The sequence below is a fragment of the Narcine bancroftii genome, chromosome 10, assembly GCF_036971445.1.
Source record: "Narcine bancroftii isolate sNarBan1 chromosome 10, sNarBan1.hap1, whole genome shotgun sequence".
NCBI classification, from domain to species: domain Eukaryota; kingdom Metazoa; phylum Chordata; class Chondrichthyes; order Torpediniformes; family Narcinidae; genus Narcine; species Narcine bancroftii.
Genome location: NC_091478.1, coordinates 15,030,274 through 15,054,954, shown reverse-complemented (window position 1 = coordinate 15,054,954; position 24,681 = coordinate 15,030,274). Strand labels below are relative to the sequence as shown.

Genomic DNA, 24,681 nt, shown 5'->3' with positions numbered 1-24,681 from the left:
TTGAAAAATAAAACTAAAGAATTCATGCATGCATCATGAACTTCAGTAACAGTCAAAACCATTTGTTTATCTCTGTATCTCCCCCAGCCTCCACAGGAAGGAACTGTGCAAGGTGCAAGGATGGACAGGGGCGTTTCAATGCCTAACATGTTGGAGCCAAAGGCAAGTCCAGAGAAATGAGGTGATATTAAAGTATGGAAAAATGAGCTTGGTGCAAATGGAAGCAGAATACTTCAAGCCTCTCAGCCAAACTGGCCCACAATGTCGATCTTGAATCAATGCTGATGGGCGTTAGAAGAGGAACTATGTTTAGTTTCCAAGTAGTCAGAGTTGGTATTTGTGCTTTTCTTTTAGAGCACACATGTCAAACTCAGGCCCGCGGGCCAAATTTGGCCTGTGATATAATTATATTTGGCCCGCAAAATCATATCAAATATGTATTAGAGCTGGCCCGCTGGCCGCCGCGCCAGTATAGCGCATGCACAGCTAATACTACAAATCCCAGAATGCTTTGCAAATGCATTGGCGCCGGCCCATCAGCCCGCTAATCGCCCCCACCTCCTCTCTTTACTTTCATTAACATCTGCGACCTGTCGCCCAACTCACATGTAATAAACCCCTTACGAAAAATGGCCAAACGAAAGACAGAAAACAGGACCTTTCAAGACAGGTGGGAGGCAGACTATATGTTCATCATTTTAAAAGACAAACCTGTTTGTCTTGTGTGTGGAACCAGCGTGTCTGTAGTTAAAGAATATAACATACGACAACACTATGAAACAAAACACCAGGACAGGTATAAGGATCTGAACGAGAAGCAAAAGCTCCAGAAGGTGGAGGAGATGAAAAGAAGTCTGGTTTTACAGCAAACTTTATTTTATATTTTATTTCTCATTTGTGAATGCTTCTTCTGGAAAGAGTTTAACCAAAACTATTATTAAACATTTATTTTAATAAGAAAAAGTTTAACATTACATATGTTGAAAGAAGAGAAAACATGCAGATGTTGTTGAAAATTTTCAATAAATATTTAGTTTGGCCTACGACTTAGTCCAATTTTTTAATTTTGGCCCTCTGTGAATTTGAGTTTGACACCCCTGTTTTAGAGGGTGGAAGTAGTAAATTGGCAAGTAACTGTGCTGTATTATTTTAGCTGCCACTCAGATTTCAGATTTATTGTCAGAGTACATTTATGACATCACATACAACCCTGAGATTCTTTTTTTCAACTGGGCCAGGCAGAATTACCGTTTATTCGTAGTGTAAAAAAAAAACCCCAAATTTCCTCAACTTGGTTATCCAACTGCACGAAAACCAACAAGGTCGGGTCAGATACAGCAATGAGCTCTCTGAACCCTTCTCCATTAACAATGGCGCGAAGCAAGGCTGCGTTCTCGCACCAATCCTCTTTTCAATCTTCTTCAGCATGTTGCTGAAACAAGCCATGAAAGACCTCAACAATGAAGACGCTGTTTACATCCGGTACCGCACGGATGGCAATCTCTTCAATCTGAGGCACCTGCAAGCTCACACCAAGACACAAGAGCAACTTGTCTGTGAACTACTCTTTGCAGCCAATTCAGAGCCAGCTCTTCAGCGCTTGACGTCCTGTTTTGCGGAAACTGACAAAATGTTTGGCCTGGAAGTCAGCCTGAAGAAAACTGAGGTCCTCCATCAGCCAGCTCCCCACCATGACTACCAGCCCCCCCACATCTCCATCGGGCACACAAAACTCAAAACGGTCAACCAGTTTACCTATCTCGGCTGCACCATTTCATCAGATGCAAGGATCGACAATGAGATAGACAACAGACTCGCCAAGGCAAATGGCGCCTTTGGAAGACTACACAAAAGAGTCTGGAAAAACAACCAACTGAAACGACAAAGATTAACGTATACAGAGCCGTTGTCATACCCACACTCCTGTTCGGCTCCGAATCATGGGTCCTCTACCGGCATCACCTATGGCTCCTAGAACACTTCCACCAGCGTTGTCTCCGCTCCATCCTCAACATTCATTGGAGCGACTTCCCTTGCAACCGCTGCCACCGTGTCTGCCTGTCCCGCATCGGACTTGTCAGCCACAAACGAGCCTGCAGCTGACATGAATCTTCGTCCGCCAAGCCAAAGAAGAAAAAAAATGTACATGATATACATGTTAACAAATCAACAAATGTAAAGAAAAAAAACTGTGCAAAACAGAGAGGAAAAAAATGAGCATTTACAGCAATTCAGCAGTTGTATGAGATTAATTATTTGGAGGAATATGCATGCGGGAGAAAGGAGGGGGATTATTTAAAGATGGTTGTGCATTTCAGACACATCACAGAAATCCCTGAGATTTTTTTCTCCTGCGGGTGAGACAGAATTATCGCTTACTAATAACGCAAAAAAAACTCTACATAATGTACACATGTAAACAAATTAAGGAATGTAAACAAACTAAAATGCAGAGAGAATTAAAAAGTCATTAAAGTCCAAAAGTAAGAGTCCTTGAATGAGTCTCCGATTGAGTTTGTTGTTGAGTCTGATGGTGGAGGGGGAGCAGCTGTTCCTGAACCTGGTGGTGCGAGTCTTGTGGCACCTGTACCTCTCTGGAGGGGTTAAATGTTCAGGGTAATGGGGTTGTAATGCATTCTAATAGGCTGCTTTATCATGATACAAGGTTACGGATTTTGTCAAACTTTCTGAATTGTGTTGTAGCTACAGTTCTCTAAGCAAGTGGAGGGTATTCCATCCTTCTCTTGACTTGTTCCATTTTAATCGTGGAAAACCAATGGAGGGATCAGGAGATCTGGCACTCACACAGAATGTCTAGTCTCTCCTCTGCTGTTGGAGTCCTGGTATTTGTGTAACTGGTCAAGTTGATGGTGCTAGGATGTTGATGGTGGGAAACTTGGTGAGTGCAATGCCATTGAATATCATTTTCTTTATTGGACATGCACTTTTGTGACCTGAAATTGCCATTGACTGTGCCTGTGGATGCCAAATGCATCATTTTATGAGGACGTAAACAGGTTTGCTGAATGCCTCATTTTTGGTGTGTCTTTTGGGTTTTAGATCATGAATTATGTTTAAATAAAGCCCCTCCCAAAGTATTCCACCAGCTCTGCTATTTACATAGTTACCAATATGTGCCAGAAGATCCTCGTGCAAATATATGACTGAGACATGTTAATTTTACTGAGTGTCACATAATATTGTCCCTCTTCTTCATCTACACAGATTTATCCTTATCACATGCTTTCAGTGACCAGCCGAGGACGCAGCAAACTGCCAAGAGATGTGGACAGAACAAGACTGGAGGTGAGAAGTACAAAATTAGGAAATAAAGGGAGATTGTTAGATGCCGAATAAGCGAGTTTTTCTGGTTGCTTGAGACTCACTTTTACAATGCCTAACTGTACTTACACTGAACCAACTTCACTTGCATGAATATACAGGTATGAACCTCTTAACATCCATTCAGGCAACATCCGACCACATACACGTTCTTATTCAGTTACCGTGAGCAAGACCTCAGCAATTTAGAAAAAGTGATTGCTAGCTATAGGAAATTGTATACTGGAAACCCAAACCGATCTGACTGCCCTGCGCTCTCCCCACGCCCCTGTGTCAGTCCCCACACTGATTCCTATTTACAAATATAAAGTTTGCAGGTACACTACAGCATCCCATATAGCTTTGCTAAGAATATAATATGGTGTTTGCACAACGTCCACATGGCATAGCACCCAATTTCACAGAACGTATGATGGACATTAAGCAACGCAAACCTGTATAAACCATTTTACTTTATTTTCAGTCACATTCTTTGAAAACATTTAACTTGCTTTATCTGCAAGTTCCCTCCTTAATTAACCCCCAGTTTATAGATAAAGCCTTACTAAAAGACTTAATAATATACCAATAAAGATAAAGAGAGAAGAAGGAGACACTTTAAGAGAGTCCCAGTGTCTGCAGACTTTTGTGTTTTACTCCAACGGTGAGTGGCATCAACCAGCTCTTTATCCTGGGGTGATACCATTGCTGTTTCACATAACTTTATACAAACAGCTGCTGCGAGCAAATCATGACCAAGGCTGAATATTTCCTGCCATCTTCACCCAAAGTATATCTGTTACTTCAGAGAATATTACTTCTACAATTTAAATTTTTATTCATTCGTATTTATTTTTTAAAAATATATTACTTATTTTCCTCTTTGCCAGTTGTTTCAAGTTGCTGGTTGCTTGAATTCTGGAATACAGGGATTTTACTGTCGTATACTTTAGAGTTCCAACCCTATCGATCTCACACCTGAATATAACTGATGACTCAGCATTCATTGCCCTATGAGCTGTAGAATTTCAATGATTTACAAACATCCGCACAAAAATGTTCTCCTCAACTTAATCTGAACTCTTGCCCTGAAAATAGTTTTGTGCTCTCCAGTGAGAGGAAACCAGCTCTTGGCTGCCTTCTCAGAATCGGCAGTCCCACACTACTGGCATCTAAATCTCTTCTTTCAAATCTGAACCCACTCAGCAACGCCCCCATATAAAAGTAACGGTATGCTAGAATTTTGCATGAAAAGCAAACTAAGAGCAGGACAAAATGAGGGGCTGTTGAATTTGCACGTCTTCATATGGGGAGGGGGTGAGGTACTGAGGTTTCATATCACAAGGTAAAGGATACCATCCCACCCAGTCTGGGTCATCCTCAGAAAGAAACCTCCAGTTCAAAAATCACAACACAGTCTTTTGAATTTGGCCAGGCACATTGCTTGTGGCTCTCCATTTTTTTTAGGGAAGCAATCTTGAAAAATATTTTCTGATGTCCATCTAATTGTAAACTAGGAATTTGTTTTCAGGTCTTCCCTCATCTGCCCTCTTTCACAATCTGCTTTATGATTGGATTCTCTGACCCGGAGATCAGCATGGTGAATCATTAACTCCTCACCCCGTCTCCACCAGTCTTGCTCCCAAAGTTGAACCAAGTACTCAAAATACACTTTCATCGAAAGCAGACAAAATAGTCCACAGTCGCCAACTTTAAAAGCATTCTTGTAGCAGCTGTGGATTGTCTTCTGCTTCTGGAACTCTGATCTGAGGGAGAAATTGCATCAAGTTAGAAAACTATTTAGTAAATTAGAATTACGTGACAGTATTTCAACAGGGAGAAAGATGTGTAATAAATAAAACTTTTAAGCACTGTTGGTGGACATTGATAACTGAACTTTTTGCTCTTATCGTTTACTCTTTCAGCGTCATCTTGCCCCTGAAGTTTTTCACCAGCTCTTTAATATGACTGTCCAGGAATATGACAGATTACCACTCTGGAAGCGTAATGAGCTGAAGAAAAAAGCTCATATCTTTTAAACTTCACAACACACATTGAAAGCTGGGTAACCTTGAGTCTAAATATCAGCCTAATTATCTTGTGGGAAGGAGGTCTGGGAATAAACAAAAAGTGTTCTTGCTCTGCAGCACCTGACAAGTGTGAGGACTGAGATTAGATCCCCACACAAAACATTGGAAGATTTCAATCTTAACAACATGAACCAGAGTAGTTAATATCTCTTGTTAAACAACAAATTGCTCTGACCTTTCTAGAATTATAATGGACTGGAAATTGTATTGAGTTGGATGATGTTTTATTTACAAAATTATTGGAATAGAATTTTGTTTGGAAACAAATTTTAATATTTAGCTATGCTGCTCAAAGGGATGTACAGCAACTTGTGTTTTCAGGCTTGCGCAGTGAAAACGTGGGTGTGTGGGGAGTGGGACAGAGGGGAATTCATTTGTACACAAGTTGCGCTTTGGGCTTAACTGCTTGAAATCTTTTACACTGTGTGCTGCAGTTGAAATGGTGTATCTACATTTGCTATACTTAATAGTCATGCTAGACAGAAATGTGCAAGAAAAAAATGGAGAGGAGAGACACACTCTTTAAAGTTCAGCTAACTTAGGGGCAAAGCATTTAGCTTCATAGCCAATCTGTTATTTTATGAATTTGTATTGAAAACAATACAAAGAATGTTGGAGTTACTGCCTGAGTATTTTGTATCAGTATCACATTGTTACTTGTGTTTGTACATGCCTTAATGTGACAAATTGTTATTTGCACTGAATCCCTTAGTCCCAGGCTGATTCATTTACATGTTGTGCATTTAAAACATCAAAAGAATGGGGGAATGCCTCTTGCATATCAAGTCCTCATGCTCTGAATTAGTAGGTCAGTGTTTTTTTCATATAATTCCCAAATGATTTGATATTAATAGCCTGGAAATTGCACTGTGATATGATCAACTAGGTTTATATGCAATTGCTTTGCATACTAATTTAATTGAGACAGTTATTTGTTTAAGGTAAATGGATTGTCTCTGTTTTAATAATGTACAAAGTACTGTAATTGGATTCAATATGGTTACACTACAGAATTTGGAGACTGTTTTAAAAATGGAATTTAGTCTTAAAGTTCTGCAGTGCAACTGCCAAATATTTGGTTTGGATTGCTTCTGGATGGGTGGAAAATTTGATTTTGCTTTGTTACAAAAACTGCTTATGCCCATACAATAGCAAGGAATTTTTTTTTTAATCTTAACAAATAGGAAATAGAAATGTGTAGGGCTGATCTTTTTTGTATGCAAGTTCTTTTTTTCTTGTATAAATTAATTTTGGCTGTCTTGGCATGCAAGATTCTATTTATTAATTATTTTCACTGACTGGTTATGTTGGGTCAGAGGAAGAAGGCCTGAACTCAGTATCTTAAAGTCCATGATGAGTTTGCAATTTATCAGACAAATGGATGCTTATCTTTTCAACCCTTAACATTTTTGTTGTGCCTTTCCATGAAATATTCAGTAAAATAACCTGAGTTTGTGTAGAAAAGGATGCAAACACAAGGCAATTAAAACCAATGAACCCAACTAACATGCTGATGCTCCTACCCCAAATATCATATTACGTTATGTGATTGTTTATTGTGTAGAGAGTATTTTCTTTATTTTCTTTTTTTTTGGCATTTAACCTGAACAAGTCTTTAACCCTTGTGTTGGTTTCAGTATTTCTAAAGAGACTGGAGTGTAAATGTATTCTGGTCAGTGGTAAATCAGCCACTTCCATGCTGTGTCCAAAGTTCTGGTCCATGAAGTTGATGGAAAAAAGAACCAGGCAGGTTGAAATGGACCCTTTAAAAGCTCTGCCCAAGATGAAATTATACTTTGGAGTTTCCAAGAGGGCCCTTGTATGAGGGTGCGGTGATGTTCTGAAGACAAGTGGTAAGCAGCTGATTTCAACATGAACCAAAGGCTCACTCCTCACCAACCTACAATTAAGCCCACAACTCGTTTAGGTTATATTTATATCAAACTAAATTGTATGAAGCTGTTTAAATTGCCATGCAAAACAAATATTTACTTTGATGTTTAGTGCTATGATTTAATAATATTTCTAATACTCTTTCTATATCCAACATCTTTGGGTGTATGGAACAGGCTCTTATCACAAATGCTGCTCTTTATAACATTAGCTAAAATTTCAGCTGATTAAACAGCAGAATATATACTGATTGATTGAATAAAAAAAAATAACGTCCAAAAACTTGGGTCTCATGATGAGCCTCGGCTTACAATCTCTTTCGGTTGCTGAACAATCTGGAACTCTCCAATGAATTTAAGCTTGGAAGAGCAAATTTTGCTCTCCCCAACCCTCCCCCCCCCCGCCCCCCATTCACCCAAAGTGCCCTTTATGTGGCATGATTTGAATGTGCCAGGTTCTGAACAATCAGTTGCCTCTCTCACACACAAAACCACATTGTCAGCTTTATTCACAATCTTGAGGGTTGAGGTAACAGTCACCTACTTAGCAATACCCAGATTTTTGGCCGTCTGTCATCCCTTGTACTTCACTTGCAGAGTCTTTAAGTATTACACTTCCCTTCCATTCTCTAGGGTAGACTGCATGAATCTGGGTGGATAAATGCTTCAAGAGATCTATGCTTTTACTTTGGATTTGCTCCCAAGAACTTGGTTATTCATTTGGGACGATGCAAAGGTAACAAAAAAAATGCTTTATAAACTCTTAAACTCTTAATAGTCAATCAGCTCTTTCTTTTCTCCTGCAAACCACTTTCCATATATGTATGGTACTCCATATAGCCTTTTTAATGAGTTTGTGTGTGATAAGGCATGGGACAACTTTTAAAACAGAACTCTTGTCTATTCAGTGCTTTCTTGAATTTGATTGAATTTGGTTTCCAGATGAGGCTATTTCAGAAGGTCTCAATTACTTCTGCAATTACCAGTTCAATTCAGTTCTGTGCGCTTTGTGCTTTATACCTGCACGGCTATAATACTGATTTCACTAAATGCATCATTTTTCAAATGATATTCAGAAAAGAATATCTCAGAGGAAAGGAGTATTATGGTATTATTGTAACAGCTAAAGGTGAGAAATGTGGCCAGCTATACATTAAATTTAAACTTGCTTTCAGTCCATCATTAATTTCCATTAATAAAGCAATGTTATTCGTGTTTTGTTGTCTTCCCTCTAAATTGTTCTCGCTAGAGTTGCGTATGAACAAGTGTAAAGCATCATATTCGCAACCTATATCTGTCGCACAAAGAATGTGTACATCATTTGTCTTTGGGGCATACCTGGTTGTTCATGAAAAATTAATGTGCAATATGGAGCAAGTATAGAAGTAAATTTACAAAGTTTTTCAGACAGCAGTCTAAGCCTCTTGGTCACACTGGATTATACGGTGTTACTGATTATTTAATCATTCGTTCAGATTGAAGTTAGAAATGCTTGAGCTTTGAGAGGAATATTGGAAGAAATATAAACTTGCTGTGTAAAGAAGCAAGTCACTTGGCCTGTCTTCTCCCACACTACATCAACTACATCAGTCTCCAATCGCTCTTGGATCCTGCGTTAATATTGGCGGCTGATCCATCTCATATACAAGATGCCCAGGACCACAGTATAGTGAGATGCATGGTGCAAAATTGGCAAAACAAGTTTAAAAAAAAATTTGCACTGAAATCAGTAAACTGCTTTGAATTAATATTCCTAGCTCTAAGGTGGAATAATTGAAATAAACTGCAAGAACATCAAAACAGTCAGAGATAAAAGCAGGAAAATGTCACAATAGGACCAGGAGCAGGCCATATGGGTTCCTTGAGCATGAACTTGACCTGGTTTTCATTTTCTGACCTGTTTCCCATGGTCTTTGATTCCATGTGGACCAAATGAAGAAGTTGAATCACTGAATATAAATAATTCTCTGGCTGAAGAATTCCAAAGAGTCATGATCCTTTTGTGAAAAGAAATTCTTTCTCTTTACCTTCTCATTCCTTGTGCTGAAATGACTTTCCCAAATTCCACATTCTCCCACAATGTCCACATAAATATCAAAATCAGGTCAGTTCTCATTGTTTTAATTCCAATGATTATGAATCTAAATATCTAAACCTTTCCTTGAATTATGGCACATTAATGCTGTTATCTATTCAAAAATAGGAGTTAAAAGCAGAGTGAAAATAAGTGTTCTATGCACCATGTTTGATTGGAAATACTTGGATGGTCTTTGATAGTTGGGTCATTTAATGGGCCAAAGTGCCTGCATCCTTGGTATAGATCTCTTTACGACACTGACTTTAGAGGATTACAAGGATCAGAGGAGACAAAGCATTGATGGAGAAATCTGTCAATGCTTGGATCACACATGTAGAATTTAATTCTTAAGTGTCTACTAAACTGAAAAAGGGAGAGAGATTTCCAAAATGAAAAAAAGCTGCATATATTTTATATTCCATTGGGAAGATCAGAACCAGGATTTAGTGTCATGAACAAGTCATGCAATTTGGTGCTTTGAGACAGTGTCATAGTCCAAACATTGATATTATAAACCATCTTATGACATTACTATAAAAAATAACAATAGAGCATGAAAAGTAAGGCAGTGTCTTTGGTTCACTGACTATTCAGGAATCTGATGGCAGCGGGGAAGAAGCTGTCCTTGTGCTGCTGAGAGCTTGTCTTTAGGCTCCTGTACCTTTTCCTCAATGGTGGCTGAGTGAAGAGGGCATGGGCTGGGTGGTCTTTGAAGATAGAGGCTGCTTTTTAAAGCCACTGCCTCATGGAGATGTCCTCGATGGAGTGGTCTGGTGCCTGTGATGTCACAGGCTGCGTAAACAATCCTTTGGTGTTTATTCTTGTCCTGAAGCAGAATGCTCTCCATGGTACACCTGCAGTTGTTCACAAGAATCTTCGGTGACATAACAAACCACCTCAGACATTTCACAAACTATTGCCGCTGGTGAGCCTCCTTTGTGATTGAATCAATGTGGAAGCTCCAGAACAGATCCTCAGAGAATTTGAAGTTCTTGATCTTCTCCACTAAGCCATTGTGTACCCCTGACTTCCTCCTGAAGTCCACATTTATCTCCTTGGTTTTGCTGACATTGAGCACAAGGATGTTGTTGTTACACCATTCAACAAGCTGATCTATCTGCCTCCTGTAGACTTCCTCATTGCTGTTCGTGATTCTGCTGACGACTGTGGTGTCATCAGAAAACTTGTAGATAGCATTGGATTGTACCTGGCCACACATTCATAGGTGTATAATGAGTAGAGCAGTGGGCTAAGCACGCATCCTTGGGGTGTGCCTCCATGTTGATGATCAGTGAGGAGGAGTCATTGTTTCCAATTTGAACTGACTGTGGTCTTCCAATAAGGAAGACAAGGATCCAGTTGCAGAGTGCAGTCCAGAGCCTTGGCTTTGTGGCTTCTTGACCAGCACTGAGGGAAATAATAGTTTTGAAGGCCGAGCTGTAGATGGCCTAGTTCCTGCTAAAGGCTCCGTGTTGGATTTTGATAAGCATTCTCAATTTCCTCCCAAGCTAACCAGTTCCTTCTGGTTTTAATTCACTGAGAGATGTAATAACCTCCACTTGGCATTCCCTCATCCGAAACACTAAACCAGGAATTCAGCCAAAGAGGTGACGGAACTTGCATCCTCCTCTCTGAGATCACATAATGGGGTTTATTTTAAGAATTGCAACATTGAATTGAAAACCACAATCATGGTAATTCCTTTCAATGGAGGAAAGGAAGTGGTAAAGCTTCCATCTTTATAATGCATATTCGATTCAAGCAAACCTGTAAAAATTGAGCTTTTCAGATGCCATCCAATTATTTTAATTGAAAATTGCCTCATTCAAGTTGGTTGAATATTAATTGTTTGCACTGATCACCACTTTATTGTATTTTTGCTGCTTAATTTAAATTGTCATATAATTCCACTTAAGAGCAAAAGAAGTTGCTTTGAGTTAGCTAAATTGGACCATTATTAAAATAACACTTTGAGGAAAAGTTACATACAGGAACCTGATGGAGTTTTGGATTAAGTATTGTGTGTTGTTTGTGCACAGAAAAACACAATTTCCACAGATATTTTTGTTAAAAAGAGGAAGCCTATTGAGAGATTTTGAGTTAGAACCAATATATGCAGTTAACAAGGACAGTTGGATTTACGTTCAACTGTTTATTAATTAAACTGTTTGTTTAACTGCAATTACAGAATGTATTTCTGTTGAACCAAGTTCAATTATGTCACTTTAAAATACTTGGAATACTGAAATGACTATTCCTTCCTGTTGACTTTGAAATTGGTCTGATCCAGCATTGGTCTCTCAGAAATTTGGTAACATTCACCAAGGTTTTTAATATTTGTTGTAGTAAGAATTGTCTATTTGAGATGGTTGTAATCTATTCTGGAGATCTGTAACTTGATGCCTGGATTCTGAGGCTTTGTTTAATGCTTTGCACTGCATGACTTGTCTGTGAAAGCTTCAATACTCATTTTACTGTCACCTCGTCCAAATTCATCTAAGTACATCCATCCTCTTTGAGTTACAATGATGTGCTGGCACATCCAGCTCCTTTTGGGTCATCTTGTGCTTTTTGATTTTTTTTTTCTGCCATCTTCTCACACTTAACCTTACCAGTTACAGTGAATGACAAATTTTGCACACGTACTCTCTTATCAGGAATTTGCCACCCCTCACCATCTCATGTCATGAGCTCCTCTCATGTCCAGGAGAAAAATCTTCATTCACAGCTTCAGAGTTTTGCTCTTTTCTGCTTTGATTCTCAGCTGTAATTTGTAGCTCAAAGCACTCCATTCTTCAACCCCTAACTTATTGCCTCATCACTTTGTTTCCCTTCTACCTTTTGTAAACACTTGAAACTAATTCCCTTTAAGCAATGCCTTAGTCTCCCTTCTTGCCTTTACTCATGCAGAATGTTCCTCTTTCCTCCAGACCTGATTTTATACTCCGCTAATGTGTGAGGCAAAATGTAAAATCCAAGTTGTGGTCTTGTTCTAACCAGTGGTTCTCAACCTTTTTTCGGTCTAAGGCCCACCTGGCTTCAGGCCTTGCATGCCATGGCCCACGAGTGGCAATGTTGGCGATATTTTCAAGTCAAAGGCAGCTCTGTAATAAACACATCTTTATTTAATTTAAAGTTTTATTTAACATTTTTAAAGACTCACATGAAAACATGCTGGGCCCACCAGTTGAGAACCACTGCTCTGGACAATGAAATGGGCTGATCTTCATCCACAGTTAAATTGCATTGCCTCAGATGAAGTGAAGCCTGAATGATCTCTCCTCACAGTGTATTGAATTTGTTTATCTGTGTAAACTGTTTCAGCTGCAATTGTATAGTTTTTGTTATTGCCTTCAGCGAATGGAGAATTTGCTGTGCCACTACCTTTGAGATTTATCCCTCTAAATATCTCTTTTTTTTTGGTATTGTATTTCAAGGAGCACATATGCAGGACAGTACAGCACTGTTATCAATGACACTGTTGTATTCAGCCCAAGTAAATAAAGATGGTTTTGTGCTTTGTTCTTCATTGACTTTTCTTTAATATTTAAAAATAGTTCACACTATTTTTCTCACTGTGTGATAAGCTAGGAGTTACTGGTTGAAGTCTTGGCATAGAGCCTTTGCCAATATTTGTGCTTGAACTCTCCAAAGAGGGAAGGAAGTTCATGCTTTTTTTTATGAAATAAGGGAGGAGCAAAAGCGATCTTTGAAGACAGTTGATTAATTTCCATGATAAGGGTTTAGGAGAAAACAATCAGATATTATTTTACATTTCTCAACAAAATTGTATTTCCTCAACTTAAGGATCCCCATCCTAACTATAAATCAATAACACTACAGAAGGGATGTAACACAGTAGAGCTACTGCCTCACAGATCCCATTACCCAGGTTCAATCCTGACTTCTGGTGCAGTCTGTGGAGCATGCATGCTGTCCTTGTGATTGTGGAATTACCTTTGGATGCTCCGGTTTCCTCCCTCATTCCAAGGATGACCGGATTAGAGGAACAATTAGCCACTGTAAATTGTCCTTAGAGTGCAAAGAACAATCAAATTTGAGGGGAAATTGATGAGAATGTGAGGTAGATAAAATAGGATTAGAGTAAATGATGGATTGTAACAATATTAATTTTTGGGGAGAATTTATAAGATTTAGAGTAGGTCACATACATACACACATTTTTTAAAACAGATCTTATTTGAAAGACTAAAGAATTCACATTTGCAAGATCTCTTGGAGAATGGAAGCACCTTTCACAAGTAGGTGTTAATTGAACTGAAGTCCTAAAATGCTTGACCATTGTCTTGCAGGAATCCTGCTGTCCACCAGTAGTCACAGAAAGGTCAATTCTGGATTGTTTACCTAAGATAACAACTTGAGAAGAAGGAACAACTGTTGTTTGCAGGAGAAGGTGGGGGGAAAGACAGGAGTTTCAGTTGGAAAAGAGAGAGTTGAGTTAACAGCTCAGTCAGTCAGTCAGTGTGTGGGACACTGACAAGTAACTGAAAAGTGCAATCCAGGGAAAACTTTGAAACTGATGAAAGCAAGTTCCAGAGCAGTAGATGGCTGGAAGTGCTACCTGTCTGATGTTTCTCTTGAAATAGAGGAAGGAATGGAACTCTGTGGTAGCTTGAAGAAAGAGGTTACCATCTGGAAGACCCTAATGGGGCAAGTTTCATCAGCGAGACCCTGAGTTGTAGTACCTCAGTTGTGGAAATCCTGGAGCAACAAATATCTCTCTGCAAACCCTACAAGAACCTTCCTGAGCAGTAAACATTTATCTTTCAAGCACCAAAGCCTGGTGAACTTTATACATGTTAAATTCTGTGCACAGTATGGTGATTGCCTGCAACCAGAGAACTTGGAAGAAGTGAGATTGAACTGTGAACCAAAAAAATTTTCTTGAATTTGCACACACATTACATACACGTGTGCTTAGAATTAGAAGGGGGTAATTTGGGTTAGTATAGGGTATAGTATAAGAATAGAGTTAAGTTAAAGTTTGAGTCTATTTGAAGTTGATTAAAAAGTAACAAATAAAGCCACTTGACTAGGTGAATGTTTATTGCTGCTGGGTTTTGGGGTCCTTTGGGCTTGTAACAGGATAAACACAGACTTGGTCAGTTGACGGGCCTGTTTCTGCACGTTGGCCTCGGGTACATTGCATGTATTGTAGAGATTCTATTACCAAATCCAATCTGGTCTACAGGCACTCTACCTGAACTTGCACGTGAAAACTGGTGACTGAAACAAAGTAGACCAAAATTAACTTGATGTTGGAGCAGTGGTTACATTATATGTAGAACAATCTTTTTTTATATATTGTAGGTCATGAAATAGCATTAGAATAGGCTGTAGCAATGGAACTCTAATTCACTGTGTAACCAGTTAGCCATAATTTATTTCCTGACTTTCTCATCTGTCTCAATGGTATGATGTCAAATTCTCAGTTAACACTGGACCTCACTCTTACATTCTGAGCACCAGCTATTAGGAAGATGATTTGAAATTTAAATTATTAAGGGAATGCCTCATAGAAAGAAACACAATGTGCACATTACATTATGTATCCGAGAGATTATCCAGCAAGTTGAAACTTTTCACATGGATAAGATTTGCATTTTGCAGCCAAGCTCGTCGAAAGCATAAAATTTACCATGGGACCCATTATCCATTGAAAACATGAAGAGAGTTTTGTGGTGAGATTTAGACTGTAGGCTTCCCCTGAAAAGTAGGTGGAGGTCCTACAGGATAAATTGCGGTGCAGAAATTGACTAAAATTTCCTGCACTTTCCTTTTTAGGCTGCCCATGTAATGGCAAATTTCGTTGATTGTGCTATTACATGCCTGCAGTCTAAAAACCCTGATTGATTTTTTTCTCTCTCTCTATTGCACACAGTTTGTTTACAGATTTATTTATTTACACGCGTATATTGTGAAGTTTGTTTTTGCACTACCAATAAGTGGTCATTCTTCCTCGCCCACAGGAAAAAAAATCTCAAGGTTGCATGAAATTTATTGTACTCTGACAATATATCTGAAATCTGAAGTTCTCAATAGCAACAGTCTTGATCTGGACACTGGCATTATCCAAGTGAAAAACTAGAAGGATATCCAAAACAGCCGTTGTATAACTAATCATTGTATAACTGCTTTGTCAGCTCCATCAACTTGGCTCCACGCAATGTCTGCAACAAAAACAGTCCCACAGAAAACTAATAATGAGCATCTTGAGAACCTCAAAAAAAAAACAAACCTCTTAGTCAATACCTCCTAACTAATAGAATTCACAGTGTCTGGTCCACCCTACTTCTCTTACCACCTGTGAAGGGACCATTTGTGCCTTTACTAGTTTGATTAGAATGACGGAGGAATCAAAGAGCTAATGACCACAAATGCAATGTGTTCTTGGATAGAAATTCCACAATGCCTTGAGGGAATGTAAGAGCTCAACACACGGCCAAAGGCAGATCAGACACCAACTCTCATGACTTAATGAACAGATGGTGGATGGAAAGAATGCAGGAGGTCCAGCAATTTGCTGAGAACCATGACCTGCACAGAGTCTTTGCACTGTCAAGACCATCTATGGTGCAACTAACAAAGATCCACCTACCTTTGAAACAAGAACAGGAGAAAGCTTGTGAAGGACAACACTTTGAGGATGGCACCTACAGAAACTCTCTTCATAATACAATGTCCTTGGCTTGACTGACAAGAGACTGGAAAGGCCAATGAGGTTTTCTGACTACTTGGTGTCCCTGTTGAATTTCTAAATCCTGGCAGAGGCACAAATTCATAGCCAGACCTGCTGCTTTTGGAAAGAGGAGGACCTGTCTGCAGATCTCTCAGACATAATTGTGACCATCATAAAGAAACGGGCCAAATTAAGGTTCATTTTTTTAATCATCTGATTGTATGAGTATAACCTGATGAAGCAGTGTTCTCCACTCCACGGTGCAAAACAATGCATGCACACGTACAGAAATGACACACATACAGACAAATGATAAATATGCAGAATAAATTCAGTGCATACATATATTAAAAAGAGTCTCGGAGTGTTGTATTAGCAGTTCAACAGTCATACAGCAGTCTCATGGCCCGTGGGAAGAACTTGTTCTTCAGACTGGCCCTAATTCTTCTGTATTTCTTTCCTGACAGGAGTAGCTGGCAGATGATGCATGCGGGATGGTAGGGATCCTCCCTGATCTTGTGATTCCTCTTTAAACAATGATCCTGGTAAATCCCCATGATTGGGGGGTGGGGGTGGTGATGAGGGAGACACCAGTGATCAGTCCTGTGGATTGATCTCCGATCGGATACTCCACAACAACCATGCCACAATGTGATGCCCTTGATAGACCTCCTGTAGAAAGGTGACAGAATGGTGACCGATAGCCTGTTGCCTAAGTGGTGTGTCCCTTCTGTCTGTCATAGGGAATCACAGGGGTTCCCCCCCCCCACAATTAATTACATGTTCAAAGAATTGTTCATGGAATCGCATTGTGGATTCTGTCCATCAAGAGGTAAAATGGACATGTTCTTCCACACATGACAACTCCAGTAAAAAAAATACAGGGAGCTGCATCAATTACTGCACACGATATTTTTGATCGTAGACCAGAGAACACTGTTTCGTCGGGTTGTACTGGTACAATGAGATTATAAATAAATTTGAACTTTAATTTGGCCCTTTTTTAATGTTGGTCACAATCATGTCTCAGAGGTCTGTAGACAGATTGTCCTCTTTCCAAAATGAGAGATGTTGAGCTTCTTTGCCGTCAGAAATTCACTACCATTCAAAAAGATGGTTCATGATGATGGAGAAGTCATAACTCTTACTAGTAGGGAACCAATCCCAGTTTGCTCTCAGATTCAAGCAAGAATATTTCATCACTCAAACCCTCCTTTCAAAGTTTCTTACCATATGCAAGCCCTGCTGGAGTGGAGAGAATGTTGAAGATGCGGGTAAACCGACCAAACTGTTGATCCTCCACTCCATTCTCAGAGATTGAGCTGCAGTCCACTGGCGATGCCTGCAGATGTACACACCTGGAGACCAAGACCCAAGTTGTCATTAATTTGTTCACAAAAGAAAGATCCTCTGTCAACCTGCTCCTGCTCCCTAGAACCAAACCCAAATGTAAAGATCCACAATGATTCCCTGAAAAATATGGATCTTGTTGTATATCTTCACACTACCTACATGTTAAATCCAAAATTGTGAAAGTTTACAGCTATTTCCAATGTGTCCTGCATTTAGCAATTTAAGGGAATGTCTTCAAACCCAGTCCAAAGCTGACAGTCTGCTAAACAACTGTGATACACATTCTTAACCCTTTTGAAACCCACAAAACTGGAGGGGAAGCAAATCATCCTCATGCCTGAGGGATGCCAAGGAAGAAACATAACTGGAAGAACCAAAGAACATTACAGCACTGAAACAGGCCTCTTCTGTTTCCAAACCATTTTCTTTGCCTAGTTCCACTGACCTGCACCCAGTCCATACCTCTCCCATCCATGTATCTGTCCAAATTCCTCTTAAATGTTAAAATTAACCCCACATTGACCACTTCAGCTGGGAGCTTGTTCTGCACCCACGCCATTCTCTGTGTGAAGAAGTTCCCCCTCATATTCCCCCTAAATTTTTCCCTTTTCACTCTTAATGCATGTCCTCTGGTTTGCATCTCACCTAACCTCAGTGGAAAAAATCCTATCTAAATTTACTCTGTCCATCCCCCTCATAATTTTAAATACTTCTAACAAACCTCCCCTCATTCTTCTACGCTCCAGGGAATAAAGTCTTAACTTGTTTAACCTTTCCCCGTAACTCAGTTCCTGAAGTCTGGGCAACATTCTCTGCACTCTTTCTATCTTATTGATAACTTTCCTGTAGTTAGGTAACCAAAACTGCACACAATACTCCAAATATGAATGCGCCAACTTTAACATAACATCCTAACTCCTGTATTCAATACTTTGATTTAAGAAGGTTAATATGCCAAAATCTCTTTACAACCTTATTTCAGGGAATTATGTACAGTACAACTTCGATTATCCAAAGTGATCGGGGCCCATTTTGGATAAAAGGTTTTTTCGGAGAACCAGTCATTTTTTAAAAAACAGCCCAGAAGCAACAGCAAATCACTTGTAACCGTGTTTATAGAACAACAAACAACAAGGTAAGGCTTTTTAAGCATTAAAATAAAGTTTAATTCTCACCAAAAAAATGCTGGCCACTGCCAATCATCAACATTTCCCCACCGAGGCCCTGATCGTACCGGGAGCCCGAGGGACCCGCTCCTGCCCGAGAGCTTGAGGTCTCCACTACAACTGGGAGTTCAAGGTCCACTGCTGCCGCTGCTGGGAGCATGAGGACCATAAAAAGCAAAGGTATATTGCTGATGTTTCAGGCCAAGAAATAAGCAGAATGAACCAGAAGCAGGAAATCTCAGAATTCAGACGACGCTGGCTCGGGGGGAGGTGAGGGGAGTCCAGACCAACAAAAGGTATTAATTGGATATGATAAGGGGAGAGGTGAGAATTTATCATGTCTGTGTGAAAGGAGACAGAGAGAGACAGAGCTGGGGGAAGGTGACGGGAAAAAGTTGGGTGGGGGGGAAGTTTTAACGAAAGCCAGAGAAGTTTATATGAATACCATCTGGTTGGAGGGTGCCTAGTCAGAAGATAAGGTGTTCCTCTAATTTGCAGGTGGTCTCAGTCTGGCAGTGCGTGAGACCATGGGAATGGAATGGGGAATTGAAGTGGGTGGCCACTGGGAGATCCACACTATTGTAGCAGGCAGAGCTCAGGTGCTCATCAAAGCGATTTCCCAGTCTCTCCAATCCAGAGGAGACCACAGCGGGAGCACCGGATGCAGTAGGTGACCTCTTCAGATTCACAAGTGTAATGTTGCTTCACTTGGAATGTCTGTTTGGGGCCCTGATTGGTGGTGAGGAAAAAGGTATGGTTGCAAGTGGAGCATTTTCTGTGGTCACAGGGATAGGTGGGGTAGGCACCCTCCAACTGGATGGCATTAATATTGACTTGTCTGATTTTCATTGAAAACCCCCCTCACTTCTTCTGCCATCTTCCCCCTGTTCTGTCTCCTTTCGGACAGACATGATAAATTCTGACCTCTCCCCTTATCATATCCAATTAACATCTTTTGTTGGTCTAAACTCCTCCCCCAGCCGGCGTTGTCTGAATTCTGAGATTTCCTGCTTCTGGCTGATTTTGCTTATTGCTTGAAGAAGGGTTCAAGCCCGAAACATCGGCAATAGATCTTTACTTTTATGGATGCCAAAAGACTGGCTGAGTTTCTCCAGCAACTTGGTGTGTTTTTACGACATTCACAGTGTCTGCAGACTTTTGTGTTTCCCGCAAAAGTTACTGCACTTCCTGAGAGTTCTGAGGCAGGCAAAGTTACCAGGTACCATCCTGCTTACTTTCTACAGGAGTGCTATTGAAAGTGTCCTGGCTGTCTGCATTACACTGTGGTACGGTTGCTGTCGAGCATCAGATTGGAAGTTAATCTACAGGACCATAAGAGCAGCAAAGAGGATTACTGGAGTCTCCCTTCCACCACCACCACCCCACCAACCCCATCAATGGGATTTTCTGGGATCATTGTCTGAAGAGGATGTGCAAAATCATTAAGGACCCCACCACCCTGACACAGCATTTTCAAGCTACTCCAGTTTGGAATGAGATACAGGAGTTTCAAAGCCAAAACCACCAGGCTGAGGAACAGCTTCTTCCCAAGAGCAATAAGATTACTAAGCAACTGATGAACTGCTCATACAAGTCCTCTGTGACTCAACTATTTATTTAACAATAATATTTATTTATTATAATATTTTAGTATTGTATATAAGTACTATGCACGTGCATTGTTTGTCTGCATGTTTGCAGTATGTTGCACTGAGGACAGGAGAACGCTGTTTCGTCGGGTTGTACTTGTACAATCAGATGATATATAAACTTAAAACACAAACATGGGACACAAGATGAAAGTGTTGAATTAATTTTATGAAGATGTCAGTTTTAAAGATTTCAGGGCCTTTTATGGCATTAGGCTGTTTTAATTATGATTTATATATTCCTCATTAGAGATTACCAGTACTTGAGTACAGATTATCTGAAAAAATATTCTGCAATCAAAATGATTTGCACAACTTCTTGTTAGGAAATTCCTGTAAATGCTTTCAACCCTGACTGAGAAATATTAGAACTAAGCTCGTCTTGCCAACATCATTGAGTGGAACAGACATCATTGTATGGAGAGAAGAAATTGAGTCGCTGAATCATTTAGCTATTAAATATTGACACAGTTCAAATTCAACAAGCTAGGTAGCTTTCATAATGCTTGTGTTAGTGTTAAATAATTGATAATATTGTTCAAAAACATTTGTTTTGTAGGTGGTCTTCTAAAAGACAAGAAGGCATCTGGTTTTTAAAAAATTAGGTGTTTTTGTTGACTGTTAACTACAACAGCCATTAATGCAAGCTGCTTATTCTTGTAGGTTTAGGAACATCCAAGCAAAAAACATTTGCCTACTTATTAATAGAACGATTGCCAGAGTAAAAACCAAAGGAATTTAGCTTGTTTAACCCACTCATGAACTGGTGAAATCCATGCATTTGACATGACATTTTCCACCAGCGTTGTCTCCGCTCCATCCTCAACATCCATTGGAGCGCTCACACCCCTAACGTCGAGGTACTCGAGATGGCAGAGGTCGACAGCATCGAGTCCACGCTGCTGAAGATCCAGCTGCGCTGGATGGGTCACGTCTCCAGAATGGAGGATCATCGCCTTCCCAAGATCGTATTATATGGCGAGCTCTCCACTGGCCACCGTGACAGAGGTGCACCAAAGAAAAGGTACAAGGACTGCCTAAAGAAATCTCTTGGTGCCTGCCACATTGACCACCGCCAGTGGGCTGATAACGCCTCAAACCGTGCATCTTGGCGCCTCACAGTTTGGCGGGCAGCAGCCTCCTTTGAAGAAGACCGCAGAGCCCACCTCACTGACAAAAGGCAAAGGAGGAAAAACCCAACACCCAACCCCAACCAACCAATTTTCCCTTGCAACCGCTGCAATCGTGTCTGCCTGTCCCGCATCGGACTGGTCAGCCACAAACGAGCCTGCAGCTGACGTGGACTTTTTACCCCCTCCATAAATCTTCGTCCGCGAAGCCAAGCCAAAGAGAAAGAGCAATTTCTCAAATAAATTGCTTGATTTACGAAAAGGTTTGAGAGTTAAATCATTCAGGGATGTATCTGTTGTGATGGTAGGGTGTGTCATGTAAATCCACATGTGATCCAAGTGCAAAAAACATCTATTGTTTACCCAGCTTATTTTGAGTCAAGGGTCATTGTGATTGGCTGGGCTTGTCCATGAGACCTAACTTTTCTACAAAGTTCAGATTATGACCCTGAGTATGAGCAATGTAGGACCTTAAGGGCCTTTTACCAAATAAAAAACTAGAATATTATAATAATTCAAATATTTCACATAATTTTGGGATTTTCATAAATCAAATATACTTTACATGGATTTATTTATTTTTGGCAAATGAAAACCATGTATCATATTCTGTGTGAAGGCTGATATGACATATCTATTAAATGATCATCCATATCATCCTTGACTACTTTTGTCATCATTGCCTTCTGAAATACTTGAAATTAATATCCTAATGTTCCTTGCTAAATGTGTGTTGGCTTTCTCCTCCATTTCTGCTTCTTCATGAAGGGTTCCTCTCTACATCCATTTTCAACTTCTTCACATAAACCTCTCTTGACTCTTTTAATGTTCCTTATCAGGTCTTTGTCACCTCTTTTAATATTTGCTTACATAGTTTGGTGCCAAATGTTCTTTGATGCTGCCTTGTAGCAGGCCTTGAGACAATTTTATTACATTAAATGTTTCAAGATGGATGGTGTCTTGAATCATATTCAAGCTTTCTTCTGAACTCCCTATGGAAATGCAGGAGAGAATTTACTTAGTGGAATCAAGGAATTGTTGTTTTTCTTTTATTGAGGAGGAAGTGTGGCCGTCATTGAGGTGGGGACGGTCTTACTACTTTGAATGCAAGATGAGATGGAATTTATAACTACAATATACAGATGCATCAAAATTCTTGCTGGCTGCAGCCAAATGGTACATTTGATAATTGGTATATTGCATATACCAATTACAATAGCAAACATTAAATTTCCATCATCTGCTAAGGCAGCAAAAGAGGTAAATATTAAAGGATAGCAAAATAAACATTAACAGTTGCAAATGGGGTGGAAGAGTGAGCTTAGTGGTTAGATCAATCCTGTTACTGCACCAACAAGCAGGGTTCAAATCCAGCTCTGTCTGCAAGGAGTTTGTACATTCTCCCCAAGTCTGCATGGGTATCCTTTGGGTTCTCCAGTTCCCTCCCACCCTTCAAAACATACTAGGGTCAGTTGGGTGTAATTGGGTAGCACGGGCTCGTGGGCCGAAAGGGGCTGTTACCGTGCTGTATGTCTAAATTTAAATGTTAAAAAAGTGATGTTTTAGAAGTACAGACAAGTCTTATGGTGGCCATAGAGAAGTTTATGGTTAGTCTCAGGAGGTTCAAGAGCCTGAGGGCGACTGTAATTAAAAAAAACCTTGAACCAGGAAGTTCTGGACTTCAGGCTTCTGCACCTTCTGACTGAAGGGAGCAGCCACAAAGAGGTTGCGATCAGAGAGGATGGGGTACTTTAAGAGGTAGCATCTCACATCGATCTCTTTGATGGATGGGAAGTCAGTGGCCGGGATGGACTCGATGAGGTTGGCCACTTTCTGCAGCCCTATCCTTTTGTGGGTACTCGAGTTTCCAAAGCAGGCTGTGAGGCTCCAGTCACACTCTTCCCGCAGAAGCTCAATAGAGAAGAGCTTGGCGGGGCTGCACCCTGACCTTAATACTCACCAGAAACAAAAAATGTCTATTTGTCGCCAACTTATTTTCAAAGGAAAGCAACAGACTGTGCTAGGCGACATTTATAGGCAGAGAAACTCATGTTAATGCTTTCAATTCAGACACTTTCATATCATTGGATTCTCTCGTGCTCATTTGGTAAGAATGTCATGAACAAAAATATCTGGAGAGAAGTGGGTTGGATCAAAAAGATCAAGTAGCTTTCACCATGCCAAGACAGCTTGATAGAGTTGTGACAGAGACACAAGATTTCAGACAAGGCACGTTTTGCCCTTGATATGCAGCCCCTCGATTCTTTCAGGAAAGCGTGGAAGGAAGGTCCCGAAGACCAACTGGAAAAGGCCACGAGATCTGAGCAGGGGGCGGCACACACAAGTGCTGATCGGATGATGGGGCTGGTCATCCCCGTTCTTGGTGGGCTGCACTGAAGCCCCCCCGCCCGACGGCCCAGCGCTTCCTCAGTGTAATGCAAAGGGTCGCCACGATGTCCTAGGTCGGGAAACCCCAAGGGTCCCGAGCTGCAGCGGGGGGACGGTCTGACCCGCTGGGTTCCCGCTACTCCCCAGGAACACGCTGGGTGGACGTTGCCTTTTATTGCATTTGATACCAATGGATTTTTTGAAAATAAAAATTCGGCCTCTCTTGTCCAAAGTTAGAGCCGGAAATGTTTATTCATGAACAAAAGTGCAGAGGAACTCACTCAGAAGCGACCCATTACCCGGGCGGGAGGTGCGAATCCAGCTGGCCCAGCCAGTCTGTGCCATCGCTGTTATCTTCCCAGCTGCCAGGGGAGCAGCGTCACCGGGCGGGGCTGCTCACTCAGTCCGAGTGGAAGGGACTGCGGGGGACGAGCTGAGGCGCCTTCTCGCGCTCCAGGACCGAGACACGAGCCGGGCATTTCAGGGGGCGCCTGACACCTTCCCCACCTCCCACATGGACCGGAGCAAAGGTAAGAGAGGGGCAGGGGCGCCAGCGAGGGGCAACCACCTATTTCACCCGCGTCTCCGCCGCCCACTTGTGGAGCGTTTCTCACCCGTCCCCACTTTCAGCGACGAGGTGAAACTCCCCGGCAACTGGCCCAGCTCTGCCTGCGAGAGCTTCAAGGTGCAAATTTTGCCCACCCCCCATCACCCCCTGCCCTGCCCCCCCCACCACCCCCTGTCCCCCCCCCACCACCCCCTGTCCCCCCCACCCCACCACCCCCTGTCCCCCCCACCCCACCACCCCCTGTCCCCCCCACCACCCCCTGTCCCCCCCCCACCCCCTGTCCCCCCCCCACCCCCTGTCCCCCCCCCATCACCCCCTGTCCCCCCCCACCACCCCCTGTCCCCCCC

The 24,681-nt window shown here is 41.1% G+C and overlaps 2 protein-coding genes and 1 long non-coding RNA gene across 4 annotated transcripts in view; 2 read left to right on the top strand and 1 right to left on the bottom strand.

Annotated features, from left to right (window-relative positions):
* ablim1b (actin binding LIM protein 1b) overlaps positions 1-12,904 on the top strand; it is a 284,014-nt gene extending 271,110 nt beyond the window's left edge. The window contains exons 20-22 of the mRNA XM_069900020.1: positions 88-162; positions 3,226-3,306; positions 5,247-12,904. Coding sequence (XP_069756121.1) covers positions 88-162; positions 3,226-3,306; positions 5,247-5,360 — 270 coding nt within the window. The 3' untranslated portion in view covers positions 5,361-12,904. The remainder of the gene's footprint in view (positions 1-87; positions 163-3,225; positions 3,307-5,246) is intronic.
* Positions 12,905-14,439: 1,535 nt separating this feature from the next.
* LOC138744204 (uncharacterized) lies at positions 14,440-24,249 on the bottom strand. Its single transcript, XR_011345358.1, has 3 exons — positions 24,048-24,249; positions 17,311-17,438; positions 14,440-14,627 (listed from the first exon to the last, which is right to left on the bottom strand). It is a non-coding gene; the product is annotated as an uncharacterized lncRNA (long non-coding RNA).
* The window catches only part of afap1l2 (actin filament associated protein 1-like 2), a 194,351-nt gene continuing 193,647 nt past the window's right edge, over positions 23,978-24,681 (top strand). The window contains exon 1 of one of the 2 annotated variants that reach the window (XM_069899994.1): positions 23,978-24,296. Coding sequence is in view for 1 of the 2 variants with exons in the window: in XM_069899995.1 (XP_069756096.1) it covers positions 24,281-24,296 (16 nt within the window). In the remaining variant the exon portion in view is untranslated. The remainder of the gene's footprint in view (positions 24,297-24,681) is intronic. The other variant, XM_069899995.1, reaches the window with a different exon arrangement.